We start from the raw sequence: 25,299 nt of genomic DNA on the forward strand, positions 1-25,299 counted from the left end.
TGACAATGAAGACATCTCATAAGTCTAGCATAAGTAATCATAAGTTATCGGTGCTGGCCATTCCATTATTGTTTTTGAAAATAGCATGGTCTGTCTCCGTAAATCATATTCTGCCTAGGGCTATGTAGCTTACCTCGAATTATTTCAGAATCATCTAAAATGACTCATTTTTCTATTAAAATGATAAATGGGCTAAATGAGGTATGTAATAAATACTGCAGGACTATAAACAGATTCCTGCTCTCCAGAGAACGAAGGCCTTACTTCATTTGGTAATTCTGCCCCTCAGTATTTTCAAAAGTCATCCTTCTAGTTAGCAAAAGAAAAAGAATGATGATGGAGGAAAACAAAGCTTGTCTTTACGATTACAAGGAAATACTGCAACTTTGTTCTCTCCATAACCACAAAATAACCATTCTTACACACATCAGCAGAGCACAGCTCAGATCATTGAGAACAAAGGAAGCCTAACTCAGTTCCACTTACGATGCAGAAAAGACAGAGCAGGAATGTCTGCAAGCATCCCTTCCACAAGTGGCTCTCTTTTCCTGCACATGGACTATCACAGCCAACGATATAGATCCTCCCACATGAGGGTGAATGCAATCCACAGAAAGTTGTGAGACTTGCTGGGAAAGAAAACTGCAAAGGCTGCTGCTGACCACAGAGGTGCTCAACCCACTGTGCAAAACCCTTACTTGGGATCTGCAGGGATTTGACAGACTTGATTATGCTTATGTTAAACTTCTGATTTGTTACTGGCTAAGGCAAACACTGAGGGCAATATTTCTTGGCCTCTTGAAGAGGAAATAAGATTATAGTGTCAGTTCAATAAAATTCTAAGGCACTAATGACAGTTCATTTCCAACCGGGCTATGAAGCAAATATATTAACAATAAATGCCAAGTCATTCTGGAGAGATGGCAGTATAAGCAGCCCTTTGCCCCACAGTTACCTATGGATTTTTACTCAGTGCTCTCCATATCTCACCTGGACACCCATAACGACCCAAGTGATAGAATGTCAATAAGCTATTTGTGGCAGGGCTAACATTTAAGATATCACTCGCTCTGAGATGCCCTCAGCCAATGTTTTTCAAGCTACCTGATGAATTTTCAAAAGGGCATTTAAAATGAAAATATGACAGTATTCTAAGAAGTAGCCCTAGCAACTTTAGCCCCATTATGTGCACCCTTGCTGCTGTCTCTACTTACTTTGTCGACAAGATCATGGTAGTCTGAATGAACATAGAGTTCACTGGAAAGTTCCTCATTCCTGACAGGGACAAACCTCCTCTGCCAAAAGGACATTTGCCATGCTCCACCTTTAGAACCTCAATATGCAAGCAACACAATAACACTTCCACAAGGATATTTGGTAATAAGATCATGGGTTTTATGTTTTTGGGTTTTTTTTCTTTGTTTGTTTGTTTGTTTTTGTTGTTGTTGTTTCGGAGTTTTTTATTTTGATTTGTTTTGTTTTGTTTTGTTTTTGCCAACCTGGAGAAGCAGGGGATTCAACAATGTGCATTTAAGAGATATATTCATCTGCATAAGGTTTAAGCATGTCAGGCACCTGTAACTGTAGTCTTACCCACTTCAGGGCTCTTCATTCACATAAAGGGTATGCTGGCAGGCTGAAACACATCTTCTCGTCTCTCATAGTAATAGCAAGAGATCTGGAGCTGCCTGCCACTCCAGAGAACATTTGATCCACCATCTCTTCATAGGGCTGTGTGCATGCAGGCTGACAATTATAATGCTACCATAACACGCTGGAAGCTGGGCCACATGTGCTAACAAAGAACATAAAAGGAGACAACAGAGTGTGAGTGCTTTGTCTTGGAGACTGTGCTAGCCTGTGAATCCAAATGCACAGGAGGCAAAAGGACACAGCATGCTTCTGCACTCACCTTCTTCAAGGAGGCTGCCCTTTGAAGTTCACAGTCAGCTATTAACTGAGCAAGGCCTATGAAGATGGGGGCTTGTAGGTGGATTCCAGATCCTATACTTACAGTAACCCTGGGGGAAATATCTGTAACTTCAGCCTCAAAACCATCAAACACAAGATGGGAGCTGTATATTTAAACAGGCCTCAATAGCTCAAAACCATTATCTTTCTTCTGGCAAACTAGCACACTGTATATCTAAATAACTAGGCTGAGAGGACAGCCATGGGGAGAACAACTAGGGAGATAATCAAACACCTAGATTACACACACACACACACACACACACACACACACACACACACACACAAAAGGGAAGAATTTCTTAATTATCTTTAAGTGCTCAATAAGAGAACTCAGGATAACAACCAGCATGTCACGCTGAAACTTCATGTAGCTGGCTAATCAAGTGACTGCTACTAAGACATAGAACTTTCCAGCAAGAGTCCAGCGCTCCTAACCGCTTCCTTTAATTTAGTCATTTTCCTCCATACCCCAAATTCAAAACCTTTTCCTCTTTTACCATAAAATTTCAACTGTCACAGTTTGAAGCACAAAGAAAATGCAGAGTTGAAAAGCATGCAGCACAAAATTAATCAATTCTTCTTGATTGCTTCACTGGGGTGTTTCAGACAAAAAGGAAACTGGGGGTAAAAACCGACATTTTAGTGGAAGTCACATAAATTTGCAAAAATAAAATTTGTACATTCATACACTACACTTTTTGTGTTATTTTTCTAAACAGTGTGAGGTTTTTAAACATTCAAAAATTATAAGGTTAAAAGAAAAGAAAAGAAGATAAGAATGACCTTTGACCTCCCTACAATGAAGCTTCTGAAGAAGGATAACTAGACCTAATTTGCCTTCACATCTGCAATTAATAGAACCTTATACACAGGACAAGTTGAATAAATGGGCAATGGAGATAAATGTCAAGAAAGAGCAAAGTACTCTCAGAAAACAGACAACACAATAGCCAATGCTGGTACCCGCCCCAGTTCTTGAGTGAAGTCCTGCACAGCACACAAGTGGCCCTGGACAGTTCTTAAGGTTAAGTGCTATTCTTTTTTCCTTTTAATTTCTAGTGATACAGAGTTGCTGACACAAAGGCTCGACAGTCTTTTATTGAACTGTGCTTATTTATTGTGGGGGAGAGAGGGTGGGAAGGAAGAGGGAGGAGGAAGGAGAGGGAGGAGGGGGAAGGGAGAGGAGGGGGAAGAGGGGGGAGAGGAAATGAATAAGCATTTGTGTACCCCATAGCCCACATGTAGCGGTCAGAAGATGACTTGTGGGAGACACTTTTTTCTTCCATCATGTAGGTTTCAGGGATCAAACTTGGGCTGTCCGTCCGGCATGCTGCAAGCATTCTTATTCACTGTCACAGACTCACAGCCCTCAAGTCAGTCTTGATTCTTCTTTCACTTCAAACCTGAAGTCACTAAAACATTTCTCAAGTATTACTTCTATCTCCTTACTCTGCTTCCGTGTAGGCAATGCTCTAATTCAGGTCTCACCTGCTCTCTGCTAAGTAAATGTGAGGCCTCCTCTCGGACTCTAAGCATCCCCCGTGTTCTTGTCCTCTCCTGCCCTCACACATCACTAAACTCTGAAGACAAGTTTCAAATCACTCCATTGTCCTGCTTCAAATCTTTTATGCCCACCTATGTGTTTAGTCCAGGGTTCCTTAGGGGCTGTGCCTTCCACAACCTAAGCTCTGGTGACTATTGCTGCCACACCCCATCACACTTCTTGCTCTGCTTCCCCTCAGCAACACCTGTGTATCCCCCATGTCCATGTATGCATGCTTATGTCTACAACATAAGACACTACACAGTCCCTGCTCCTCAACCTTCAGGGCAATTTCAGAACAAGATCCCATTCCCTAGAAAATCACTTCTTTCTCTTTTATTTCTTGGATTTTAGCATATTCAGTTATTCAGTCAACAATATCAGCTTCTTACTGTCTGTTGGACCCTGGCGTATACGGGCACCTAAGCAGCTATTAAATGGATGCAGATACAGCAATGACGTAAAAAGAAGGCAAGACCCCTACAGCCTCAAAAGTAGGAATTCTCACAGCACTGTAAGTAGTATAAATTGGTAAGATATATAAACTTTAAAAGATTGATTTTAAGAATGATATCTGTCTCCTCAAAATATATGTTCATATGTTCTTTCTCATATGTGGAAACTACTAGACACACACACACACACACACACACACACACACACACACACACACACACACAGTGAAAACAGCAGACAGGGTACTGTCTGATGTGAAGAAGCCAACCAGCAAGCAGGAGAGAAAAAGACAGGGGTCATGGGGAGAAAAAGATGAGCTAAGTACAGTGAGAAGTATGTAAGAAGATGTCAGTCAGACCCAGGGTCTTACGCCAGGACTGCAAACCCTGCAGAAACACACAGAACCTTCCCTCAAGGAGAATGTGGTGAACGGAGGCAGAACACTTGCCTCCCTCTGCCTTGATGGCTTCCTGAAAGACAGGCTGTTCTCTCCACACCTTCAGCACTGCTAACATCCATACAGGAGACAGGAAATAAAGACAACTGTTCTGAGGGTGAAGGAAGCTGTGTCACACTTAGGGGCAGAGGATGCAAGACACTTAATAAATGCTATTATACAAGTAAATTAAGGCTTGCTTTAAAGTTCAGATCTTTTTTTAAGAGAGAAAATACTAAACATCTCAATAGTGAATAAAAAATGACTAACATTATACCAACATAATTTAATAAGCAAGAAAAAAGATTGAATCACTAATTTTAACTGGCATTTTTAGAAAGAAAACAAATATAATTGTAAAGTAAAAAGTCAGCCTAGTATTCTTTAATTTCAAAAGGAATTCTAACGATACAGCAAATATGAGACTAGGAACACAGACCGTAAAGAAAACAGAATGTCCAGCTGCACTGCCCTCGGATGTGGCTCCGTGCTCCCCTGTCACTAATCCTTTCTTCACTGCGCCCAGGAAGGGTTTGCCACCAGTGTGAACATATCAGACAGGCACAGTCACCAGTGAGTGGCCTCTCCCAAGCCCCTGGATAAAATCTGATTAAAATCTGGAAGCAGTTACACAGGACAGAGAGGAAATGGTATAGCATTTCTAGAGCAGGTTTAAGTTTCTCCAGCAAAAACAAGACTTCCAAACAGGAAATTTCTGACTGGAACCTGTTTCTAGATTTTAGCAACAAGACCATCATGACTCTGTTGAAACAACTGAGCGGGAAGCCTGGAACTTACAAGAAGTCATGCTAAACACCGATCAGTGGGGAAAAGTAGAGAGACATGAGTAGGTTTACTTCACATACAGGGTGAGCATATCTGAAAATAAATGTGAGATCTGGATTTAAAGTGCTCCAAATGTAAGGCTAGGCTTGGGGTGTGGCTCAGCAGCACCATGGGTTCAGTTCCCAGCAACAAAATATATATACATGCAGGTAGACAGACATAAAAATGTAAGTCTAGATCCCAAGACTTCTTGATATACGCTGACATGATAATGGGGTACAGTATGATAAGTAAGCCCACTAGTGATAAATTCCACCTCTGACCTATGTGACAGATGGCAATCAAAACAGATACACTAAAAGCATGAGAAAACTAACTCTAGTCCTCATGAATACATCATATCTGAAACATGAATGTCATGTTTAGCATAAAATCTCATCAGAAAGACTTTTCACTTTATGCATATATCTGTCTCTATATAGATATATACCCTTTAAAACCCAATATATAAAACAGCTGTGTCCTCAAATATTTAAGAAAAGATACACATTTTCATATCAGTTTGATTGAATAAAAACCTTCTTTTTTTTTGGAGCTGGGAACCAAACCCAGGGCTTGGCTAGCAAGCGCTCTACCACTGAGCCAAATCCCCAACCCCGAATAAGAACTTTCTAATTAATCCAAATACATAAAACTCAAAAGTTTACTTTCCCATAGGCTGTAACACTTGAGTTCCAGAGACCGCAAAACAAGCCAATACTGGCCATCCTCCAAGGGCTCACAGACTAAAGGCACGCAGTGACAGGCACCCAGCACTCACAGTAGAATAATGCTGCAGTTCTTAAGCTGACTCAACACCACAGGGTCTAAAGATGCCATACTCAAGAGAAGGGGTCAAGGGACTACATATAACAGAAGGCACAGGATCCACACCAGGACTCTGTTTCTAAAGGTGGCAGATGCAAGTCTGAAACCTGAAGGTCTATGTAGAACACAGGTATGGGAGAGGAAGGAGAATGCCACACCTTGACGAACACAAGGTGACAGCTTTCCAACAGCAGTTTAGGGTATTCTTTTATTCCTGATGTCAATGTTACTATGTAGCCCAGGTTGGCACAGAACTTTCTCATGTGACCCAGGTTGGCTCTGAACTCAGTCTTCCTGCTTTCAGCTAGCCCTCTTAGCTAATACTATACTCTTCTAATTTTTTATATTTTTTTCACACCTTATTCTGATAATTAGGGGGAACTCGTTGAAATATACTCAGCCATTAAGTAGTGAACATACAAAAACGTATGTATTGTTATTAAAACTTTGCCATGCAGTCTAAGTATTTTTTAATGTATAAATTAATATAAGACTACAAAAAGTCATTTATTGGGAAAAATATTCATACATAAATGTATTGGACAAACACAATCTATTAATGTTATAGACAAACTCAATAGAAAGCAAAAAGAACGTTTTCAAACCTAAGGCAGAACACTGGGGTCAGGAGAGCGTCTGGTTGGTAAGGTGCTTGCCATGAACCATAAGGATCTGAACAAAAATGATTGTTTACAAAAACAGATTTTAGGTTGGGAACTACCTTGTCAGTTAAGTGCTTGCTGCACAAGCACAGAAGAGCTGAGTTCAATTCCTAGAATCCACAAGAAAAAAGCCAGGCTGGTAGTTCATACTAATAACCCCAGCTCTGGAGGGGTACTGACAGGTAGATCCCTGGGGCTGCTGGCCAGTTAGCCCAGCTTAATTGGACAGTCCCAGGCCAGTGAGAGACCCTGCTGAGCTCCAACTTCACACACAACCTCACCCCAAAACATATAAGGATATGCACAACATAAGCATCTGCACTTATACATAAATGTGGAAAAATATATGAGCATACATATATTCACGTGCAGATATACACAATAAAACATTAATAGTTATCTGTGGATAATGACTTTATGTTAATGTTAATGTATTACTGGACTTATTTTCTGATCTTTACCCAGTGAATATATGTCTTCTACAATAACAGCAATAAAACAGTAAACACATCAAGAATTAGCCAGTAGTGGTTATGCCTCTGTAGCCACAACACTCAAGTATGTGAACAGGTGGAGACCGCCTGAGTCACCACTATATCAATCCTACCCACTCCCCTAAGGGTTCTGAGGACTCGATTTAGCCAGCATTGTGATGAGTGGTGAGACAGAGCAACCGTGAGTGCTGAAACTGGCCATCTATACCACACAATTCCATGACTGGTAAGGAAGAGCTACAAACAGTACACTTCAGTGTCTTCTACATGAGTCGTTAAGTAAAGTGAAAACAGGCAATACACAGGCTGTGAAGACAAACAAGGCTGAACATACCATCCCATCCAAACCGCGTCACAATGGGAGCTGCCTCTGGCTTCTACAGGATCAAGCTTTCACATTTTCCGTGAAACCGTTCCTCTTCTAATGCTTCACCATGTGCGTAAAGAGAAGTAAACAAGACCATACAGCCACATTCAGAGAAAGAGCCATTGAGAGAAGAGTATTCCAGGTATGATGTACAGAGGACCAAGAAGGGGCACAGAAAAAAAAGCTCACCAGAAATACCCCCAGGACCTTCCTGAAAGGTACATGAGCACCATTACCCTGCTCTCGTCTAGTCTTTAGCCTTCAGATTGTGAGGGTTTACTGTAAATGAAATGAGCTCTCAGACAACTAGCCTGATACTTTCTCCACTTTCTCCTCAAAACATGCTTCAGGTCAAAGAGACAGCAGACAGAATCAGATCTCAGTTGCTCAGTACTTTGTTTCTCCTTTAAACTTGCTGGTGTCCCTTCTGACCCTCCCTCCTTAGTGTCACTCAATACATGCTTGAGGTACTGACCAAGGTCAGCCCACTGGCATTTCCCTCCTGGTCTATCTCCCCTTCTCTGGCAACACGTCCATCCCCATAAAGCCTGGGGCCTCAGAACAGTCACTGAGAACGAGCTTTACAAACTGACTTTGCTTTTCATTCCTCTTTCTGCACACGGCTCACTTTTCAAATAAAGGAATAAAAGGTTTTAAAAACAAAAAAGAAAAAAAAGGAAATATTGTTAGCAATTTATTATATAGTTCACAAAAAGAATTCTAAGCTTTCTCAGTACATACACACACACACACACACACACACACACACACACACACACACATCCAAAATGAGTCAGGAGGAAATACCACTTTGCTAATTTGATCAGACACACTGTATACATGGGGATACTTACCACACTGTACTCCATCATAATGAATAAGTAGTAAAGTCAGTCATTAAAAAAGAGAGTAAAGGAACAAACTCAATTATCCTAATAGTAATGTGTGGGGAAACTGCTAAGCTGAGACAGACAGAGACAGACAGAGGAGAGAGAAATGAGCCTCTTTCTCACCTAGTTTCAGCAGTTCTCAGTTACTTACTGAGCAAGAATTTTTGGATTCAAAGCCCTCCACGTGAGGCCTTGTGTTCCATTTCACTGGTTCCCTTGTGTGTTCTAACAAGGAATAAAGGTCCCGAACAGCTTCGCCTATATTTCTAGGAAGAAAAGTAGGGACTGAGAAGTCCAGGCTAGAGGCTTAAACCAGAAGAGATGGAGTTTTAGCTGCCAATGGAAACCGTGTTTAATAAGTGGTGATGATACTAATCATCATAGAAACTACATTTCAGAAAACTGTTCTGTAATCTACCAATATATTTGCACACATACAGCATTTATTCAAATTCAAAGTTATATAAAAGAAACCTTTAAAAAATTACAGAGAAATGCACTCCAGTGTAAACTATGACCATGTCAGGAAAAGATGTATGGGTGAGTGACTCTTAAATTGGTTAAATTTTTGGTTATTTTAAAGTATTTATATAGACTTAAAATTAAAAACTATTTTACTGAAAAAAATTCTGGTTGTCTTTTAAAAGGCTTTTCCAAGCCAGACAGTTTCTCTTTGTAAGGCCTAGAGAGTGGCTGACAAAAGCTCAGCTCACCTTCCTGGAGTTTTGCCACGGAAGCGTCTGGAAATGGTCAGCAGGAAGAGAAAGAAGGCCAGGCCCATGCCCAGTACAGAAGAGACAAAAACGTCAAGGAAGGAAAAACAAACAAATCTCCCCAAGCACCACCTGTGCCTTCAATACTTCTAAAGTAACCTGCCTTAATGACCTGGATGGTCATCCTTTATCAGCTACTTGTAATATATAAAACTCAAGAAAACCTGGTCATGGGAACATTACTGTTCTCCACACTAAAAGCTAGAGTGGAGAGCTTAGCTTCCCAACCTCAGGGATGGGTGCCCAGGATGACAAGGCATCTTTTGTTACCAGGATGAGACTCACCAGATGCTTCACCTTTGTGCGGTTCTCCTCACTGGATATTCTTTCCTGAAGGATAGCTCTGGTCAGCTGCTCATTGGCCACAGCTTTCTCTCTTTCTAGGTCCCTGGCGTGCTTAAGGCTGAAAAGACAAAAAAAGGTAATAATACTTTCTTTTTAATTATTTTAATGACTGAAATTATTTTTAGATGATTTAATAACCTAGATAGAAAAAATTACTTTGCTGGTTGACATCACTTTGTGTTAAAAATTTAAAAAAAAAAAACTGAATAAAAAGGCAGAAACATACAGCCATAAATTCAAAATTTGAAATCACATTGGCCCATAATCTATCAAATCTTTATATTACAGAAATCCCTGCAGCCTCCACCCACACATTTACAACATCAGAATTCTAAGAGGAGAAGGTATTGATCCAGCTGACAAAGTGCCTTTAACAAAGTTCTCAGGTAAAACTGAAAACGTCTCACCTACACATCCCATCACTGGGAGATCTCAGTAAGTAGCGAGCTTGCCCCACGAGCATGAGGACCTGAGTATGTGTCCAGCACCCACATAAAGATGGAGTGGCAGCATGTGTTTGTAAACACACAGGAAGATCCCTGGCCTGCTGGCTGGCTGGTTGGCCTAGCTCACTAGCAAGTCGGAGGTCCCAGGCACCATCTCAAAACCCAAGGTAGAAAGCCCTCCTGAGAGCTACTGCTGAGCTAAATTCCTGGCCTCTCCACACACATGCACACATGCACAGAGCTCATCAAGCCACCCTTTTGAGTGAGAAACATGAAGGCTTATCACATCTTCCTCTCAAAAGTAAGTCAGGTATAGATGACATAGTAGTGAACAAGGTGTTGAGATCTCAGGTTTCATAATCCTACATTAAAAGCAGGGGTTAGCCAGTAACACTCAGATGGTCTCTCCAACCAGTACATCACTCCATCTTCCAATAATCGCCATATGCGGAATAGGCCTTGAATAGCAGGCTCCAGGCTGCTGAAATGACTGCTCCCACCTACCGTACCTCCAATGGGCACCTTACACTCAAGACATGGTCTAGGGAAACAAGAATGCAGCAGTGGCAGGGTCAGGACCTGCACACTGCTAATTCCATTACTGAAGCCTACAGTTGCATTAAGGTGATCCATAGTCTCATCACACAATTAGACCCACATTAAGTGACAATCTACTGAAATACCCTCACTGGATATGGTAATGACAAATGACTTTGGCACTAGACTTTGCCATAATGTCTTGCACAGAAAGGCACTCAGAAGCACTGAATGAAAGATCATTTCAGTCTAATCTCGTGGACAAAGATTTTCTGATTGCCTTTTCTCTTTTGAAAGAATAATACTTCTATACTCCAAAGATGTAAGCTATGCTTTAAAAGGGGGTGAAATTGTTATGTTGGTGTCATTCTGAGTGAAATTTTCTGAGTGTGAATGATGAGTGCTAAATTTTACTTGGTGCTAGTCTATCAAAGTGACCCTTGAAAGGAAGTAGAGAACTCTTGTTACTATTTTAAACCATCACATCATTTTAACACCCTGGCATTCTTAGAACTGTTGTAACAGATAAAATTATCTTGTAAAATATATTCCAGAATTATGCCCTTTCCCTAGATGGTAAACATTTTAAGTTGTTTCTTGAATCAAATAAACAACAACAACAAAACCCAATAGAAATAAATATAAGCTTACTCAAAATTCTCTAAAATATTTAATAAACCCAACAGCATGGCATCAGCTGCTGACTCTCGCACAGAGGATTATAATTTCAGATCCTACTGCCTTCCCAGATCAGGTGCTCAGAGTGAGGACACACAGCAGCAGAAGCAGCTAAGGAGTTCCTGGACTGTAAATCGCAGGCAGCGCCTCCCATCGAGGCATCGGGAACCATGGGGTAGGTGTCTAACAAAATGTCTTTTAGTGCAGCCCTGCCCAGTGACTCTGACGCATTGGCATTCTGCAGCTGGAAAGACACAGGTCGACACACAAATACATCCCGGAGCTAAATCACCAAAATGGAGTGGTCCACACGAGTCCACTGATAACTGCTAAGGTTGTCAAGCCAGATTATAAAACTATGCATTTGAAGCACTTTAATGAGAATACTGCTACACCACGGTTTTAAAAGTTGCCTGTTTAACATGTTAGGTAACAACTAAAATAAAATAACAGCACTTAGGGATCACCCGCTACATGCCAAGAAGTGGGCTAGGCATTTCACATGTGCACACATACATCCATGTGCTTTATGTTCAAAAATGACATTTATTTGTGAACATGGACTACGAATCTACAGAACTACATTTTATCATTCTGTTTGGTATAGCTAGTTTTAATAAAGAATTTTTTCTAGTTGGATTCACTAATATACAGAACAAGTTTAATTACTAATGATGATATAACTGCTTAACCCAGAGGATCAAAAAGTACTGGAAATGAAAGGAAAGAAGCAAATCTATTAGCATATGAAGGTCTTCAACATTTAAGAAAACAAGGCCTACCACCTTGCTGCGTATGAAGACAGCACTGGGTGAGGTTTTGGGGTCCAAGCCAAGGCACTACACTTACTGTCCAGTGCAACAGCAGCTCACTGCCCTGAGCTCTGCTAGGTTATGTTAACACCTACCTTGAACATAAATAAAGCATTTGGCACAGCACGACAAATTTCAGTAACTCAAAGTAATAAAAGTAATAGCCCTCACTATGGGGACGGGAGGGCATGGAAGTAGAATGTTCTGATATGAAGAAACCCTACGTGCACACGGCAGATTTGGCCTCTGGTGTTGTTACCCAACCCTTTTTTTCCTTCTTACTTGCTTTCCTGTTGCTTGATTCTTTAAATTTTCTTCAACAACTTCTAGAATCAAAAACTTACCCACATTCTGACTATGGTCTCCTGCTTTTTCTTTTTTCTTTGTTTGCTGTTCTTGTTGTTTTTATTCTCTCATACAATAATTCTAACCACAGTTCCCCTCCCTATACTTCTCCTAGTTACTGCCTCTTCCCCCAAACCCCCAGGTTCACTTCTGTTTTCCTTAAGAAAAGAGTAGGCTTCCTAGGGATATCAACCAAACACAGCACAAGTAAGACTATGCACAAACCCTCATATCAGGTCCAGGCAAGGAAACCCAGCAATGGAAAAGGTTCCCAAGAGAAGGCAAAAGAGTCAGGGACACCTCGGACCCCATTATTAGGAGTCGCACAATCATAGCATATTTGCAGATAACTTGCTAAGTTATCACAGACCCATGCAGGCTCTGTGATTGCCACTTCAGTCTCTGTGAGCCCCTATGAGCCCTGCTTAGTTGATTCTGTGGGCTGTGTTCTCCTGGGGTCCTTGACCCTTCTGACCTCTACAATTCTTCTCCCTGTCTTCCTCGGGGTTCCCCAAGCTCCAAGAGGAGGGACCCAATAGAGATCTCCAATTTGGTCTCTCACCAAATTTGAGTATATGAGTATAGCAGAATATGACTAGGAATCATTGAATTGATTTCTTTTTTTCTTTTTTTCTCTTTAAGATTTATTCATTTATTATATAAGTACACTGTAGCTGTCTTCAGACACACCAGAAGAGGGCATCGGATCTCTTTACAGATGGTTGTGAACCACCACATGGTTGCTGGGAATTGAACTCAGGACCTCTGGGAGAGCAGTCAGTGCTCTTAACCACTGAGCCATCTCTCCAGCCTTGATTTCTTTTTTCTAACTTAGGTCTCTGAGCTATGCAGCCAGACTTCTTTTCCTGGTCGTAAAGAGAGTATTGGGCACTGGCTTCCCTTTCATGGAACGTATTTCAACTTAGACCAGCCATTCACTGGTTGGCCACTCCCACGACGTCTGTACCTCCATTGCCCCAGCCCATCTTTCAGGCAGGATAGATTATAGATCAAAGGGTTGTGGCTGGGGAGTCCAGCTTTTTCACAGGCTTCATTCTGACTTTCCTGTGAGCTCAAAACTGGGAAGGGCGTGGTCTATCTACTTCTGTGACTGCTATAACCTCAGTACTTACAGCTGCCTGACCCACAGTAGATGCTCAAACATTTGTTAAATGTATGTGTAAGGAATGAATGGCTGGCACATCCCACCACAGACAAAAATCAATCAAAAGCTACAGAAAGCAAAAGACTTGGGGATAAAAGAAACAGCTGAGGGGTTGGGGATTTAGCTCAGTGGTAGAGTGCTTGCCTAGGAAGCGCAAGGCCTTGGGTTCAGTCCCCAGCTCCAAAAAAAAAAAAAAAAAAAGAAACAGCTGAGAAAGCAAGCTGCACCCTAAGAGGTCCCCCCAACACATTGCACTCAGCACATACATGGCACATCCAGACTACACTAAATGGCCTATGAGAGGAGGGGGCCAACATCTGGGAACATCAACATCTAATTCTTTGACTCTTAGAGACTGAAGACAGACTAGTACAAAGTAACTACAAGAAAAATCACTTTTCTTTCCTAGTCGATTTCTTATGCCTGCTTCCCTTCACAACGAGAACAGCATAGGGAATGCCTGTTCTGAGTAACAAGTGCTTAGGAAAGCCAACTTTGTGCACCTGGGGCAGCTGGCAGTGGGACCCAGTGGCGTCTCATGGTCTACAGGAATTTGGGTGGTGTCATCTAACAAAGATCAACTTTCTCGGCTTTAAAGTCAAGGGGATCCCACACAGGTAAATGCTTGCAAACATCATGTCTTAATACATTATACTCCATTGCGTGTCTTAATATATTATTCTCCATTTATCTTAAAGGGAATAAATGTCATGAAATTACAGTTCATTCAGTAAATAACTTCTAGGATTCTGAGAATTCTACTATGTAACATGAGGTAAAAACTAAATGTTATATTCACCAATTCATTCAATAATCACTGGGTGAGGGGCAGTGCTCCAAACCCTGAGAATGAAACAGGAACCACAGTCTGCCTCTGTGAAGCATAATTATGAATGATAATTTTTAAAGAGGTTGCTATAGTACCACATGGATGGAGGAAAGGAAAGCAAGTGGCTGGGGCACAGAAAACATCGAGGGCTGAGAAAAGAAAGCATTTCCTTCAGTTGCAGTCCTGTGACAGCCTTTGGAATGCCACAAGTTTAAGATCACCTCTGCAAAGACTATTTTATTTCAAATTATTTTAAAAGGCAAAATTTCAGATAAATGGTATACCTTTAGAAGGAATGGCACCATATTGGGAGATTTTAATTTCCCTGAGCCCTTTCTCAAACCTTCCACCAAAAACTTTCATTGACATCCTTTCTTTCCTCAGATAAATGTCCTCTTTCACTCACTCATTTAAATCATGTCACAAAGTACAACCACTTTACAAAGAAAAGCTACTAACATGTTCAGAAGGGCCCACTTCTTTGTGGGACATCTTCTCTAGTCTCCCTGTCTTCTATCGCTCCACACTACCCCCCAACACACACACACACACACACACACACACACACACACACACATGACTAGAAAGATGGTTGTCCCATAGCCTTTTCTCTGCCCACCCCCTCCCCAGGGAGACAACCCAACTGGACATCTGGGAAACCAAGGCCACAGGTGGAACTGTAAGGTCAGAAGCAATATTGTACCACAAACTCTCAGAAGAGTCAAGTCCACGTTGGCAAGGCAAAGCAGCGCATTACTGCCCCTGTTTGTGGGATAAAATGGGGCTTTTCTTTATAACTTAGGTCTCTGATGATTTAAGAATTATCTCAAAACAAAACTAAACAGAACAAGCATCTGAGCAAACACAGCCCCCTTTTATTTACTGGCATTTCTCACTTATTACTTCAGATCTCCTAGTCTAATATTATTCTACATTAAGCCCCTGATTTAAGTTTCATTTAAATTTCCTTCTTTTAAATACATATCTCTCCTCATTTGAATTCTCTAGAGTTTTCAGCAAAGAAGTAGGAGTTTAGTGTAAACTTTTCTTATTTGCATTAAGTAATTGGATAGCTTGCCTGAGCTTAATGAAACAAATACCAGTTGGTGCTGCCCTACACCTCAAGCCCCAGAACCTAGCTCTTTTCTTTGCATATTCTCAATCAGGTGAGAGACTTAAGATATACCTGCAAAATGAGTTTCTAAACACCAGCCAAATCTCTTATAATGAATATTATTGAATGTCCGTTTTAAGTAAGACCAACAAAATTACTCATTACATTCAACTAGCACATCTGGTATAAAATCTAGCTTCCTATAACATGGTCCTAGGGTAAAAACACCCAGCTTTATTGCCTTCTGAAGAAGTTAAAGGGTTTAAGGAAGTGGAAAGGAAATTTTAAAAATAACTTTAGTTAGGCATTTTTTATATATCAAATTCCATTAGGTTCCATGAGAGAGGCATTACTCCCTCTACTCTGAACAAAAGAAAAACTCAAGGAATACATCAGAGGAAAGAAACACAATGGCCCAATTCACAAAGCCATGTTTCTTAAACCCCTAGAAAAGCTATCTCCCTCCCGGAGCCTGGGTGTGTACCTGTAACCTTAGCCACTGAGCTGTAGAAGCTCAGGAGTAAAGCTCAAGGCCTTGCCTGGATCACAGAATAAAAGTTCAAAGCCAGGCTTTGAATTTAGACAGACCTTGCTCAAAATGAGAAGTAGACAGGATTGGAACAGACCTCAGCTGAATGAAGGATGTTTGCCTATCAAGCTCAGATCCTAGGTTAGGGGGAGAGGAGGTGCATACAAGCTGCCAACAGAAATTAGTTTGTATTGTAGCACCTCCCCCATGGTTAACTAAGAAAAAGCAGTAAGTCCTTTACTGTTCAGTTACTTGAAGACACACTCTTTTATGTGTTTTCCCAATATCATATATGTGTCACTGGTTGCCCAATGTGGTCTGACTCTTAATACTGCTCAATCCTGCTCATTTGGTCATTCCCAAATAGTCAAACTTGTTTTATACAGGTAGACACTAAGTAATTCTATACAACTCTGGCTTAGCAAATTACTTTATAATTTAATATATAAAGCCACTCTACTGCTGGAGAAAGTAGATAAGAATCTCAGATAATGGGTGAGAATAAGTGGAAAAATGCAATTGTTAGAGATAAAATGACTGAATGACTTATCTAAAATTGAACTCCGACCATTACACACAGACAAGATCTACAAAACACTGCAATGTGGCTCACCCCCAAAAGACTGAAACACAGAGAGAAATGCAGGATGGCAACCCCACAGGTCACTTTTAATAGTAATGATAAATTTCATTTTAATGTATCATATTTTGTTAAAACATGCTGAACTAGCAGTGAAAATTTTGTTTACCATCCACTTTTAGAAAAGCTGAGCTAGGTAGATCAGTGAACTAATTATTAGACTATTAAAAATAATGACAGAACAAGCATACAATTTTCCATTTAAAAGACTTTACAAATAAAAAATTATACAGCAAGCTTAGCATTGAAATCAAATCATTTCAAATCCTGGAAAGAAATGTATATGAATTAGTATCCCAAAACACATACATGTAGATGAATGCACATTAATATAGCTCTAAATTCATACACAATATCTGTATGTATGACAGACAGAAGTGGCATTTTTACCCTGCTTAGCTGTGTCAGGTACAGATCTTAGCACTTGTAGGTGTGAGCCTTTCAGTTTCCATAACAACCCGGAGCAGACTGTTATGCTTTCAATAAAAGAAAAAACTGTATCGAAACAAAAGTTACAGTGAGAGAGAGACAGAGAGAGAGAGACCGAGAAAGAGTCAGAGACAGTCTTAAAAACTAACTGATAAATCTAGCACCACTGAGACCTGGTTCTAGAGGAACCAAGAAGACATCTATCTGTCCCTCTGTCTTGATGTATTACTTCAAACAGCACTTTGACGTGAACAATCCAAGTTTCTTTCTGTTGAAGTTGGATCTTACATGTCTTCCAAAGGCCCTTGGAGTAAAAGCTTAAGTCTCCACAGTCTGTTCCTAGCTGGCAGAAGCTCCAAGAGGCAGACCCTAGGAACAGTCCTTTAGATCGCTGTGGAACATGTCTTCAGATGGGGAGTAGGACATGCTGCTTCTTCCCTCTCTTTGCCTTCCGGGTTCATGACTAGTGAATAGCTCTTATCAGCCACAATCCCACCCTGCTGCGCTGTCTCCCCAAAGCAACAAAGCTAAGCAACCATGAGTTAGCACCTCCAAAGCTATGAGTCTTACTAGCCAGGACTTCAGACACCTAGAAGGCTGACTAGAATACCTTACTTTTCACAAGAATGCTCTTTTTTTTTTTAAGTGCACTTTTTTTTAAGTTGCACTTCAACTTGTATTGTCAAAGTTGGACATAGCTCTGAAATGATGAAACAACAACAACAACAACAAACAAAACAAAACAAAAACAAGAACAGGAAACTCTGCCCCAAACTAGCTGCTGACACCTGTAACTGCAGTCCTCTGTGGCCACCCTCTAAGGACTCTCCATGCCTCCCTTCCAGAAAACTACCTCATAACACAGGATGCAATGCTACCTGAGGTTTCTGTCTGTTTTCATTTGGGAAGAAAGAGCCACCTGCTCAGCAGCTCCTGGGAGCTTTTTAAACTCAAATACCTACTGTGCTGAGAAGCACAATATTTGCATTTATATTTACAAAATATTCAGCTCTTAGGACACAAGGTATTGTCACCAAACACAGCACCCAGCTCCTGTATTCATCTCCCTCACCATTCACAACCAAGCTCCTATACAAGACAAAGGTCCATTGCAACCCAAAACCCTTTTGACTTCTACTAGAGCAGTGGTTCTCAACATGTGGGTCGTGACGCCTTTGGGGTTCACATATCAGATATCCTGCATATCAGATATTCACATTACAATTCAAAAGAGTAGAAAATTATAAGTAAGAAGTAGGAACAAAATAATTTTATAGTTGGGGAGTCATCACAACATGAAGAAATGTATTAAAGGGTCACAGCATTAGGAAGGCTGGGAACTGCTGTCCTAGGTGACCCAGAGTCAGTTCTTTTTCTAGCTTGAAGTGAATATTTACAGGCATCTTAAGCCATGATCATGATTTTATCTTAAAGTGTACAGTGATTGTCATAATAGCCAAAATGCAGGTGGATAATTGAAGAGCAGATAAAGACGGCATCAAACTGCCCAGAATCAAGACTTCCAAAGTCCTGTGCTGTGGAAGACGCGAGAAGAGCATACAACTTGCTCCTATTAAGCAGCTTGCCTGCTGCATGGATGCCCCTCCCCTTGCATCTTGCCTACTGCAGCTTCCTTACTGGGTGGGTGCTGATGCTGGAGAAAGGGAGCCAAGGCAAATGCAATCATCTCTGGGGTATCACTTTCCTACCACTGTCCTCACTAGACAAACTAGATATCAAGCCTTCCAGTATGGCAGCAACACAGAAGGCAGTGTGAACAGTGGGAGACAAGAATGAAATGGCAGCATCCTGAACAGCACTGGTGGCTTTCTGATGAAGAGCATACTAAGCTTTCCGAGACGCTAACTACATTATGTGTATGAAACACACATTCTGCCTTTTTCATCGTTCATACTTCCCTTTCATTTTATACAAAACACATTTGCCAGGGCAAGTACGATGTGAAAGCATGCCACGACTAAGTCTGGGACCACAATCTATACTCCCTTCATTTCTATTTGAAAGACCTCCAGCTTGAACTAAAGCGCAACCTCTCACCCTCCAGCACCAGTAGCCTCTCTGATACAGAGCTGGCAGGTGGAATGGGTGGACCTCAAACTCAAATAGTCTGAGGCCATCCTTCTCTGTGGGAAATGCTCAAGATCAAAGCATCGCACACTCCTCCAGCCAGCTCAGAGCAAGCATCTGTAGGGAAAGAACAGCTGCACAAACCTCTTTCCCTCCCTTTGCAGTCAATCACTCTTTGGATTCCTAACCTTGTGATTCGCAGACTGAGTTAACATGACGAACACAAAAAGGCTAATGACTGTTGTTTATAAAAAACCATGCTGCTGAGGTCACTGCACTGCTTCTTTTGTTTTGCTCTAAGAACCTTTGATTTTTACCTTTTCTCCTATTTCCTTGTTTGATAGCTTTGCTAACCCAGTAATTTTTAACCTTTATTAAGATTGGAACAAATCCCTCCACATCAAACCATATACACACAAACTAATAGAAGAAAAAGTGGGGAAGCATCTGGAACACATGGGCACTGGAGAAAATTTCCTGAACAAAACACCAATGGCTTATGCTCTAAGATCAAGAATCAACAAATGGGATCTCATAAAACTACAAAGCTTCTGTAAGGCAAGGACACTGTGGTTAGGACAAAACGGTAACCAACAGATTGGGAAAAGATCTTTACCAATCCTACAACAGATAAGGGCTAATATCCAAAATATACAAAGAACTCAAGAAGTTAGACCGCAGGGAGACAAATAACCCTATTAAAAAATGGGGTTCAGAGCTAAACAAAGAATTCACAGCTGAGGAATGCCGAATGGCTGAGAAGCACCTAAACAAATGTTCAACATCTTTAGTCATAAGAGAAATGCAAATCAAAACAACCCTGAGATTTCACCTCACACCAGTCAGAAGGGCTAAGATCAAAAACTCAGGGGACAGCAAATGCTGGCGAGGATGTGGAGAAAGAGGAACACTCCTCCATTGTTGGTGGGATTTCAGACTGGTACAACCATTCTGGAAATCAGTCTGGAGGTTCCTCGGAAAATTGGACATTGAACTGAGGACCCAGTTATATCTCTCTTGGGCATATACTCAAAAGATGCCCCAACATACAACAAAGACACATGCTCCACTATGTTCATAGCAGCCTTATTTATAATAGCCAGAAGCTGGAAAGAACCCAGATGCCCTTCAACAGAGGAATGGATACAGAAAAGGTGGTACATCTACACAATGGAATATTACTCAGCTATCAAAAACAATGACTTTATGAAATTCATAGGAAAATGGATGAAACTTGAAAATATCATCCTGAGTGAGGTAACCCAATCACAGAAAAACACACATGGTATGCACTCATTGATAAGTGGATATTAGTCCAAATGCTCGAATTACCCTAGATGCACAGAACACATGAAACTCAAGAAGGATGACCAAAATGCGAATGCTTCACTCCTTCTTTAAAAGGGGAACAAAAATACCCTTGGGAGGGGATAAGGAGGTAAAGTTTAGAACAGAGGCTGAAGGAACACCCATTCAGAGCCTGCCCCACATGTGACCCATACATATACCCACCAAACTAGATAAGATGGATGAAGCTAAGAAGTGCAGGCTGACAGGAACCAGATGTAGATCTCTCCTGAGAAACATAACCAGAATACGGCAAATACATAGGAGAATGCCAGCAGCAAACCACTGAACTGAGAACGGGACCCTGGTTGAAGGAATCAGAGAAAGGACTGAAAGAGCTGAAGGGGCTTGAGACCCCATATGAACAACAATGCCAAGCAACAGAGCTTCCAGGGACTAAGCCATTACCCATGGACTAACCCTGAGCTCCAAATTCATAGGTAGCAATGAATAGCCTAGTAGGAGCACCAGTGGAAGGGGAAGCCCTTGGCCCTGCCAAGGCTGGACCCCCAGTGAATGGGATTGTTGGGGGGAGGGCAGTAATGAGGGGAGGTTGGGGAGGGGAACACCCACATAGAAGGGGAGAGGGAAGGGTTAGGGGGATGTTGGCCTGGAAACCGGGAAAGGAATAACATTTGAAATGTAAATAAGAAATACCCAATTTAATAAAGATGGAGAAAAAAAAGATTAGAACAAATTCACTGTGTCTTAACTGCATTCGGTATAAATAATACATAGCTGGTGTGTGTTTGTGAGCACACGTGCTTCTGTCTGTGTGTGCATGGCGCACACACAGGGGTCTCTCCGTGAGAAATGCTCAGCCACCATCAGGATAACTGAACTAGCCTGTTTTCTTGTACTTTATATTGTTTGCTATCTCCTTTTCTCCCTGGATTCCTAGTTCTGTCAGGCCGCCATCTACTGGACAACAACAAGCCCCTCTGCTGTTCTGCTCTGGCCCTCACCCACCTCCCCTCTCAACACTAGAAGCATTTTCACTATAGTTTACCAATGCAGGCACTATGCTAGCTTAGCCGGGCCTGGCAAAGCAGGTGACAGCAAACTGGATAATTTCCTTTCCTACCTGTCCTTCTGTTAAGACTACTTTCAAATGCAGTCTCTAAGTGTTCTGCCACTACAGGTCCTCCTGGGTTTGTCTTCAGGAATGTCAAGAATCTTGAACACTGACCCGCGGATCCCGGCCCGCAGCAGCTCTCTGCTCCCAGACCCAGTGAGAGAGAGACCCAACCGCCTGGTCAGGTGGGCACTCCTGAGGCTGCAGAGCGGAAGAGACCACCAACACTGCTCACCCGTGCCCACATCCCTGGCCCAAGAGGAAACTGTATAAGGCCTCTGGGCTCCCGTGGGGGAGGGCCCAGGAGCGGCAGGACCCCTGCCAGAGACACCACCAGACCCTGAAGGAAACAGACCGGATAAACAGTTCTCTGCACCCAAATCCCGTGGGAGGGAGAGCTAAACCTTCAGAGAGGCAGACAAGCCTGGGAAACCAGAAGAGACTGCTCCCTGCACACACATCTCGGACGCCAGAGGAAAAAGCCAAAGACCATCTGGAACCCTGGTGCACTGAAGCTCCCGGAAGGGGCGGCACAGGTCTTCCTGGTTGCTGCCGCTGCAGAGAGCCCCTGGGCAGCACCCCACGAGCGAACCTGAGCCTCGGGACCACAGGTAAGACCAAATTTTCTGCTGCAAGAAAGCTGCCTGGTGAGCTTGGGACACACGGAAGCAGAATTTCTCTAGGACCAGGCACGTTCTGTGTTTACCCGAAGTCCCACACCCGCGGATCCCGGCCCGCAGCAGCTCTCTGCTCCCAGACCCGGTGAGAGAGAGACCCAACCGCCTGGTCAGGTGGGCACTCCTGAGGCTGCAGAGCGGAAGAGACCACCAACACTGCTCACCCCTGCCCACATCCCTGGCCCAAGAGGAAACTGTATAAGGCCTCTGGGCTCCCATGGGGGAGGGCCCAGGAGCGGCAGGACCCCTTCAAGACACTGAAGAAAGAAATTGAAGAAGACCTCAGAAGATGGAAAGATCTCCCATGCTCATGGATTGGCAGGATTAATATAGTAAAAATGGCCATTTTACCAAAAGCAATCTACAGATTCAATGCAATCCCCATCAAAATACCAATCCAATTCTTCAAAGAGTTAGACAGAACAATTTGCAAATTCATCTGGAATAACAAAAAACCCAGGATAGCTAAAGCTATCCTCAACAATAAAAGGACTTCAGGGGGAATCACTATCCCTGAACTCAAGCAGTATTACAGAGCAATAGTGATAAAAACTGCATGGTATTGGTACAGAGACAGACAGATAGACCAATGGAATAGAATTGAAGACCCAGAAATGAACCCACACACCTATGGTCACTTGATTTTTGACAAAGGAGCCAAAACCATCCAATGGAAAAAAGATAGCATTTTCAGCAAATGGTGCTGGTTCAACTGGAGGGCAACATGTAGAAGAATGCAGATCGATCCATGCCTATCACCCTGTACAAAGCTTAAGTCCAAGTGGATCAAGGACCTCCACATCAAACCAGACACACTCAAACTAATAGAAGAAAAACTAGGGAAGCATCTGGAACACATAGGCACTGGAAAAAATTTCCTGAACAAAACACCAATGGCTTATGCTCTAAGATCAAGAATCGACAAATGGGATCTCATAAAACTGCAAAGCTTCTGTAAGGCAAAGGACACTGTGGTTAGGACAAAACGGCAACCAACAGATTGGGAAAAGATCTTTACCAATCCTACAACAGATAGAGGCCTTATATCCAAAATATACAAAGAACTCAAGAAGTTAGACCGCAGGGAAACAAATAACCCTATTAAAAAATGGGGTTCAGAGCTAAACAAAGAATTCACAGCTGAGGAATGCCAAATGGCTGAGAAACACCTAAAGAAATGTTCAACATCTTTAGTCATAAGGGAAATGCAAATCAAAACAACCCTGAGATTTCACCTCACACCAGTGCGATTGGCTAAGATCAAAAACTCAGGTGACAGCAGATGCTGGCGAGGATGTGGAGAAAGAGGAACACTCCTCCATTGTTGGTGGGATTGCAGACTGGTAAAACCATTCTGGAAATCAGTCTGGAGGTTCCTCAGAAAATTGGACATTGAACTGCCTGAGGATCCAGCTATACCTCTCTTGGGCATATACCCAAAAGATGCCTCAACATATAAAAGAGACACGTGCTCCACTATGTTCATCGCAGCCTTATTTATAATAGCCAGAAGCTGGAAAGAACCCAGATGCCCTTCAACAGAGGAATGGATACAGAAAATGTGGTACATCTACACAATGGAATATTACTCAGCTATCAAAAACAACGAGTTTATGAAATTCGTAGGCAAATGGTTGGAACTGGAAAATATCATCCTGAGTGAGCTAACCCAATCACAGAAAGACATACATGGTATGCACTCATTGATAAGTGGCTATTAGCCCAAATGCTTGAATTACCCTAGATCCCTAGAACAAACGAAACTCAAGACGGATGATCAAAATGTGAATGCTTCACTCCTTCTTTAAATGAGGAAAAAGAATACCCTTGGCAGGGAAGGGAGAGGCAAAGATTAAAACAGAGACTGAAGGAACACCCATTCAGAGCCTGCCCCACATGTGGCCCATACATATACAGCCACCCAATTAGACAAGATGGATGAAGCAAAGAAGTGCAGACCGACAGGAGCCGGATGTAGATCGCTCCTGAGAGACACAGCCAGAATACAGCAAATATAGAGGCGAATGCCAGCAGCAAACCACTGAACTGAGAATAGGTCCCCTCTTGAAGGAATCAGAGAAAGAACTGGAAGAGCTTGAAGGGGCTCGAGACCCCAAAAGTACAACAATACCAAGCAACCAGAGCTTCCAGGGACTAAGCCACTACCTAAAGACTATACATGGACTGACCCTGGACTCTGACCCCATAGGTAGCAATGAATATCCTAGTAAGAGCACCAGTGGAAGGGGAAGCCCTGGGTCCTGCTAAGACTGAACCCCCAGTGAACTAGTCTATGGGGGGAGGGCAGCAATGGGGGGAGGGTTGGGAGGGGAACACCCATAAGGAAGGGGAGGGGGGAGGGGGATGTTTGCCAGGAAACCGGGAAAGGGAATAACACTCGAAATGTATATAAGAAATACTCAAGTTAATAAAAAAAAAAAAAAAAGAATGTAAAAAAAAAAATTAAGAGGAAAAAAAAAAAAAGAATCTTGAACACTGAAATACACAAGCCACTGCCTGAAGTTCACAGGTGCTTCTCTTCCTCTCAGTAGAGGGTCTCTGCTTTCCTCCTTTTCTTACTATTCTTCCAAGATGAACTACTGTGTTGGGTGCTTAGCTGTGACTCTCAGCTCAACAGCCCTCTTCTACACTCTGCTTCATGCTGGGACTTTCTGAACCATTACTACATCGCTGGTGGGTGCTGGTAGACTTTCCATTAGGGAGCGTCAGAGGGTAGCTGGAAGGCTAAAGGAAGGCCTACCTGGTGGCTTTGCTCCTATCCACCCACACAGCTGGATGCAGAGGATAGTTTATTCAACCTTGCAGAACCAAGCTCCTTGAGTGCCACTCTAGAGTCATTAGTCTCACCCACTGGCACCCTCCTCAAATCACAGACCTTTTACCACCTCAGACACTACCACCAACCAAAAGGTGCCCCCACTTCAGAGGCTCCACCTCCTTCCATTGCTCCCAAGGCTGATGTGGGGACTTCTTC

At 42.2% G+C, this 25,299-nt stretch overlaps 1 protein-coding gene across 8 annotated transcripts in view; it reads right to left on the reverse strand.

Annotated features, from left to right (window-relative positions):
* The window catches only part of Chchd3 (coiled-coil-helix-coiled-coil-helix domain containing 3), a 256,469-nt gene that overhangs the window by 151,599 nt on the left and 79,571 nt on the right, over window positions 1–25,299 (reverse strand). For all 8 annotated transcript variants that reach the window (XR_015685388.1, XR_015685387.1, XM_087656520.1 and 5 more), the window contains one exon: window positions 9,534–9,651. Coding sequence is in view for 6 of the 8 variants with exons in the window: in XM_087656520.1 (XP_087512646.1) it covers window positions 9,534–9,651 (118 nt within the window). In the remaining 2 variants the exon portion in view is untranslated. The remainder of the gene's footprint in view (window positions 1–9,533; window positions 9,652–25,299) is intronic.

The sequence above is a fragment of the Rattus norvegicus genome, chromosome 4 (assembly GCF_021556685.1).
Source record: "Rattus norvegicus strain SHRSP/BbbUtx chromosome 4, alternate assembly SHRSP_T2T, whole genome shotgun sequence".
Lineage (NCBI taxonomy): Eukaryota > Metazoa > Chordata > Mammalia > Rodentia > Muridae > Rattus > Rattus norvegicus.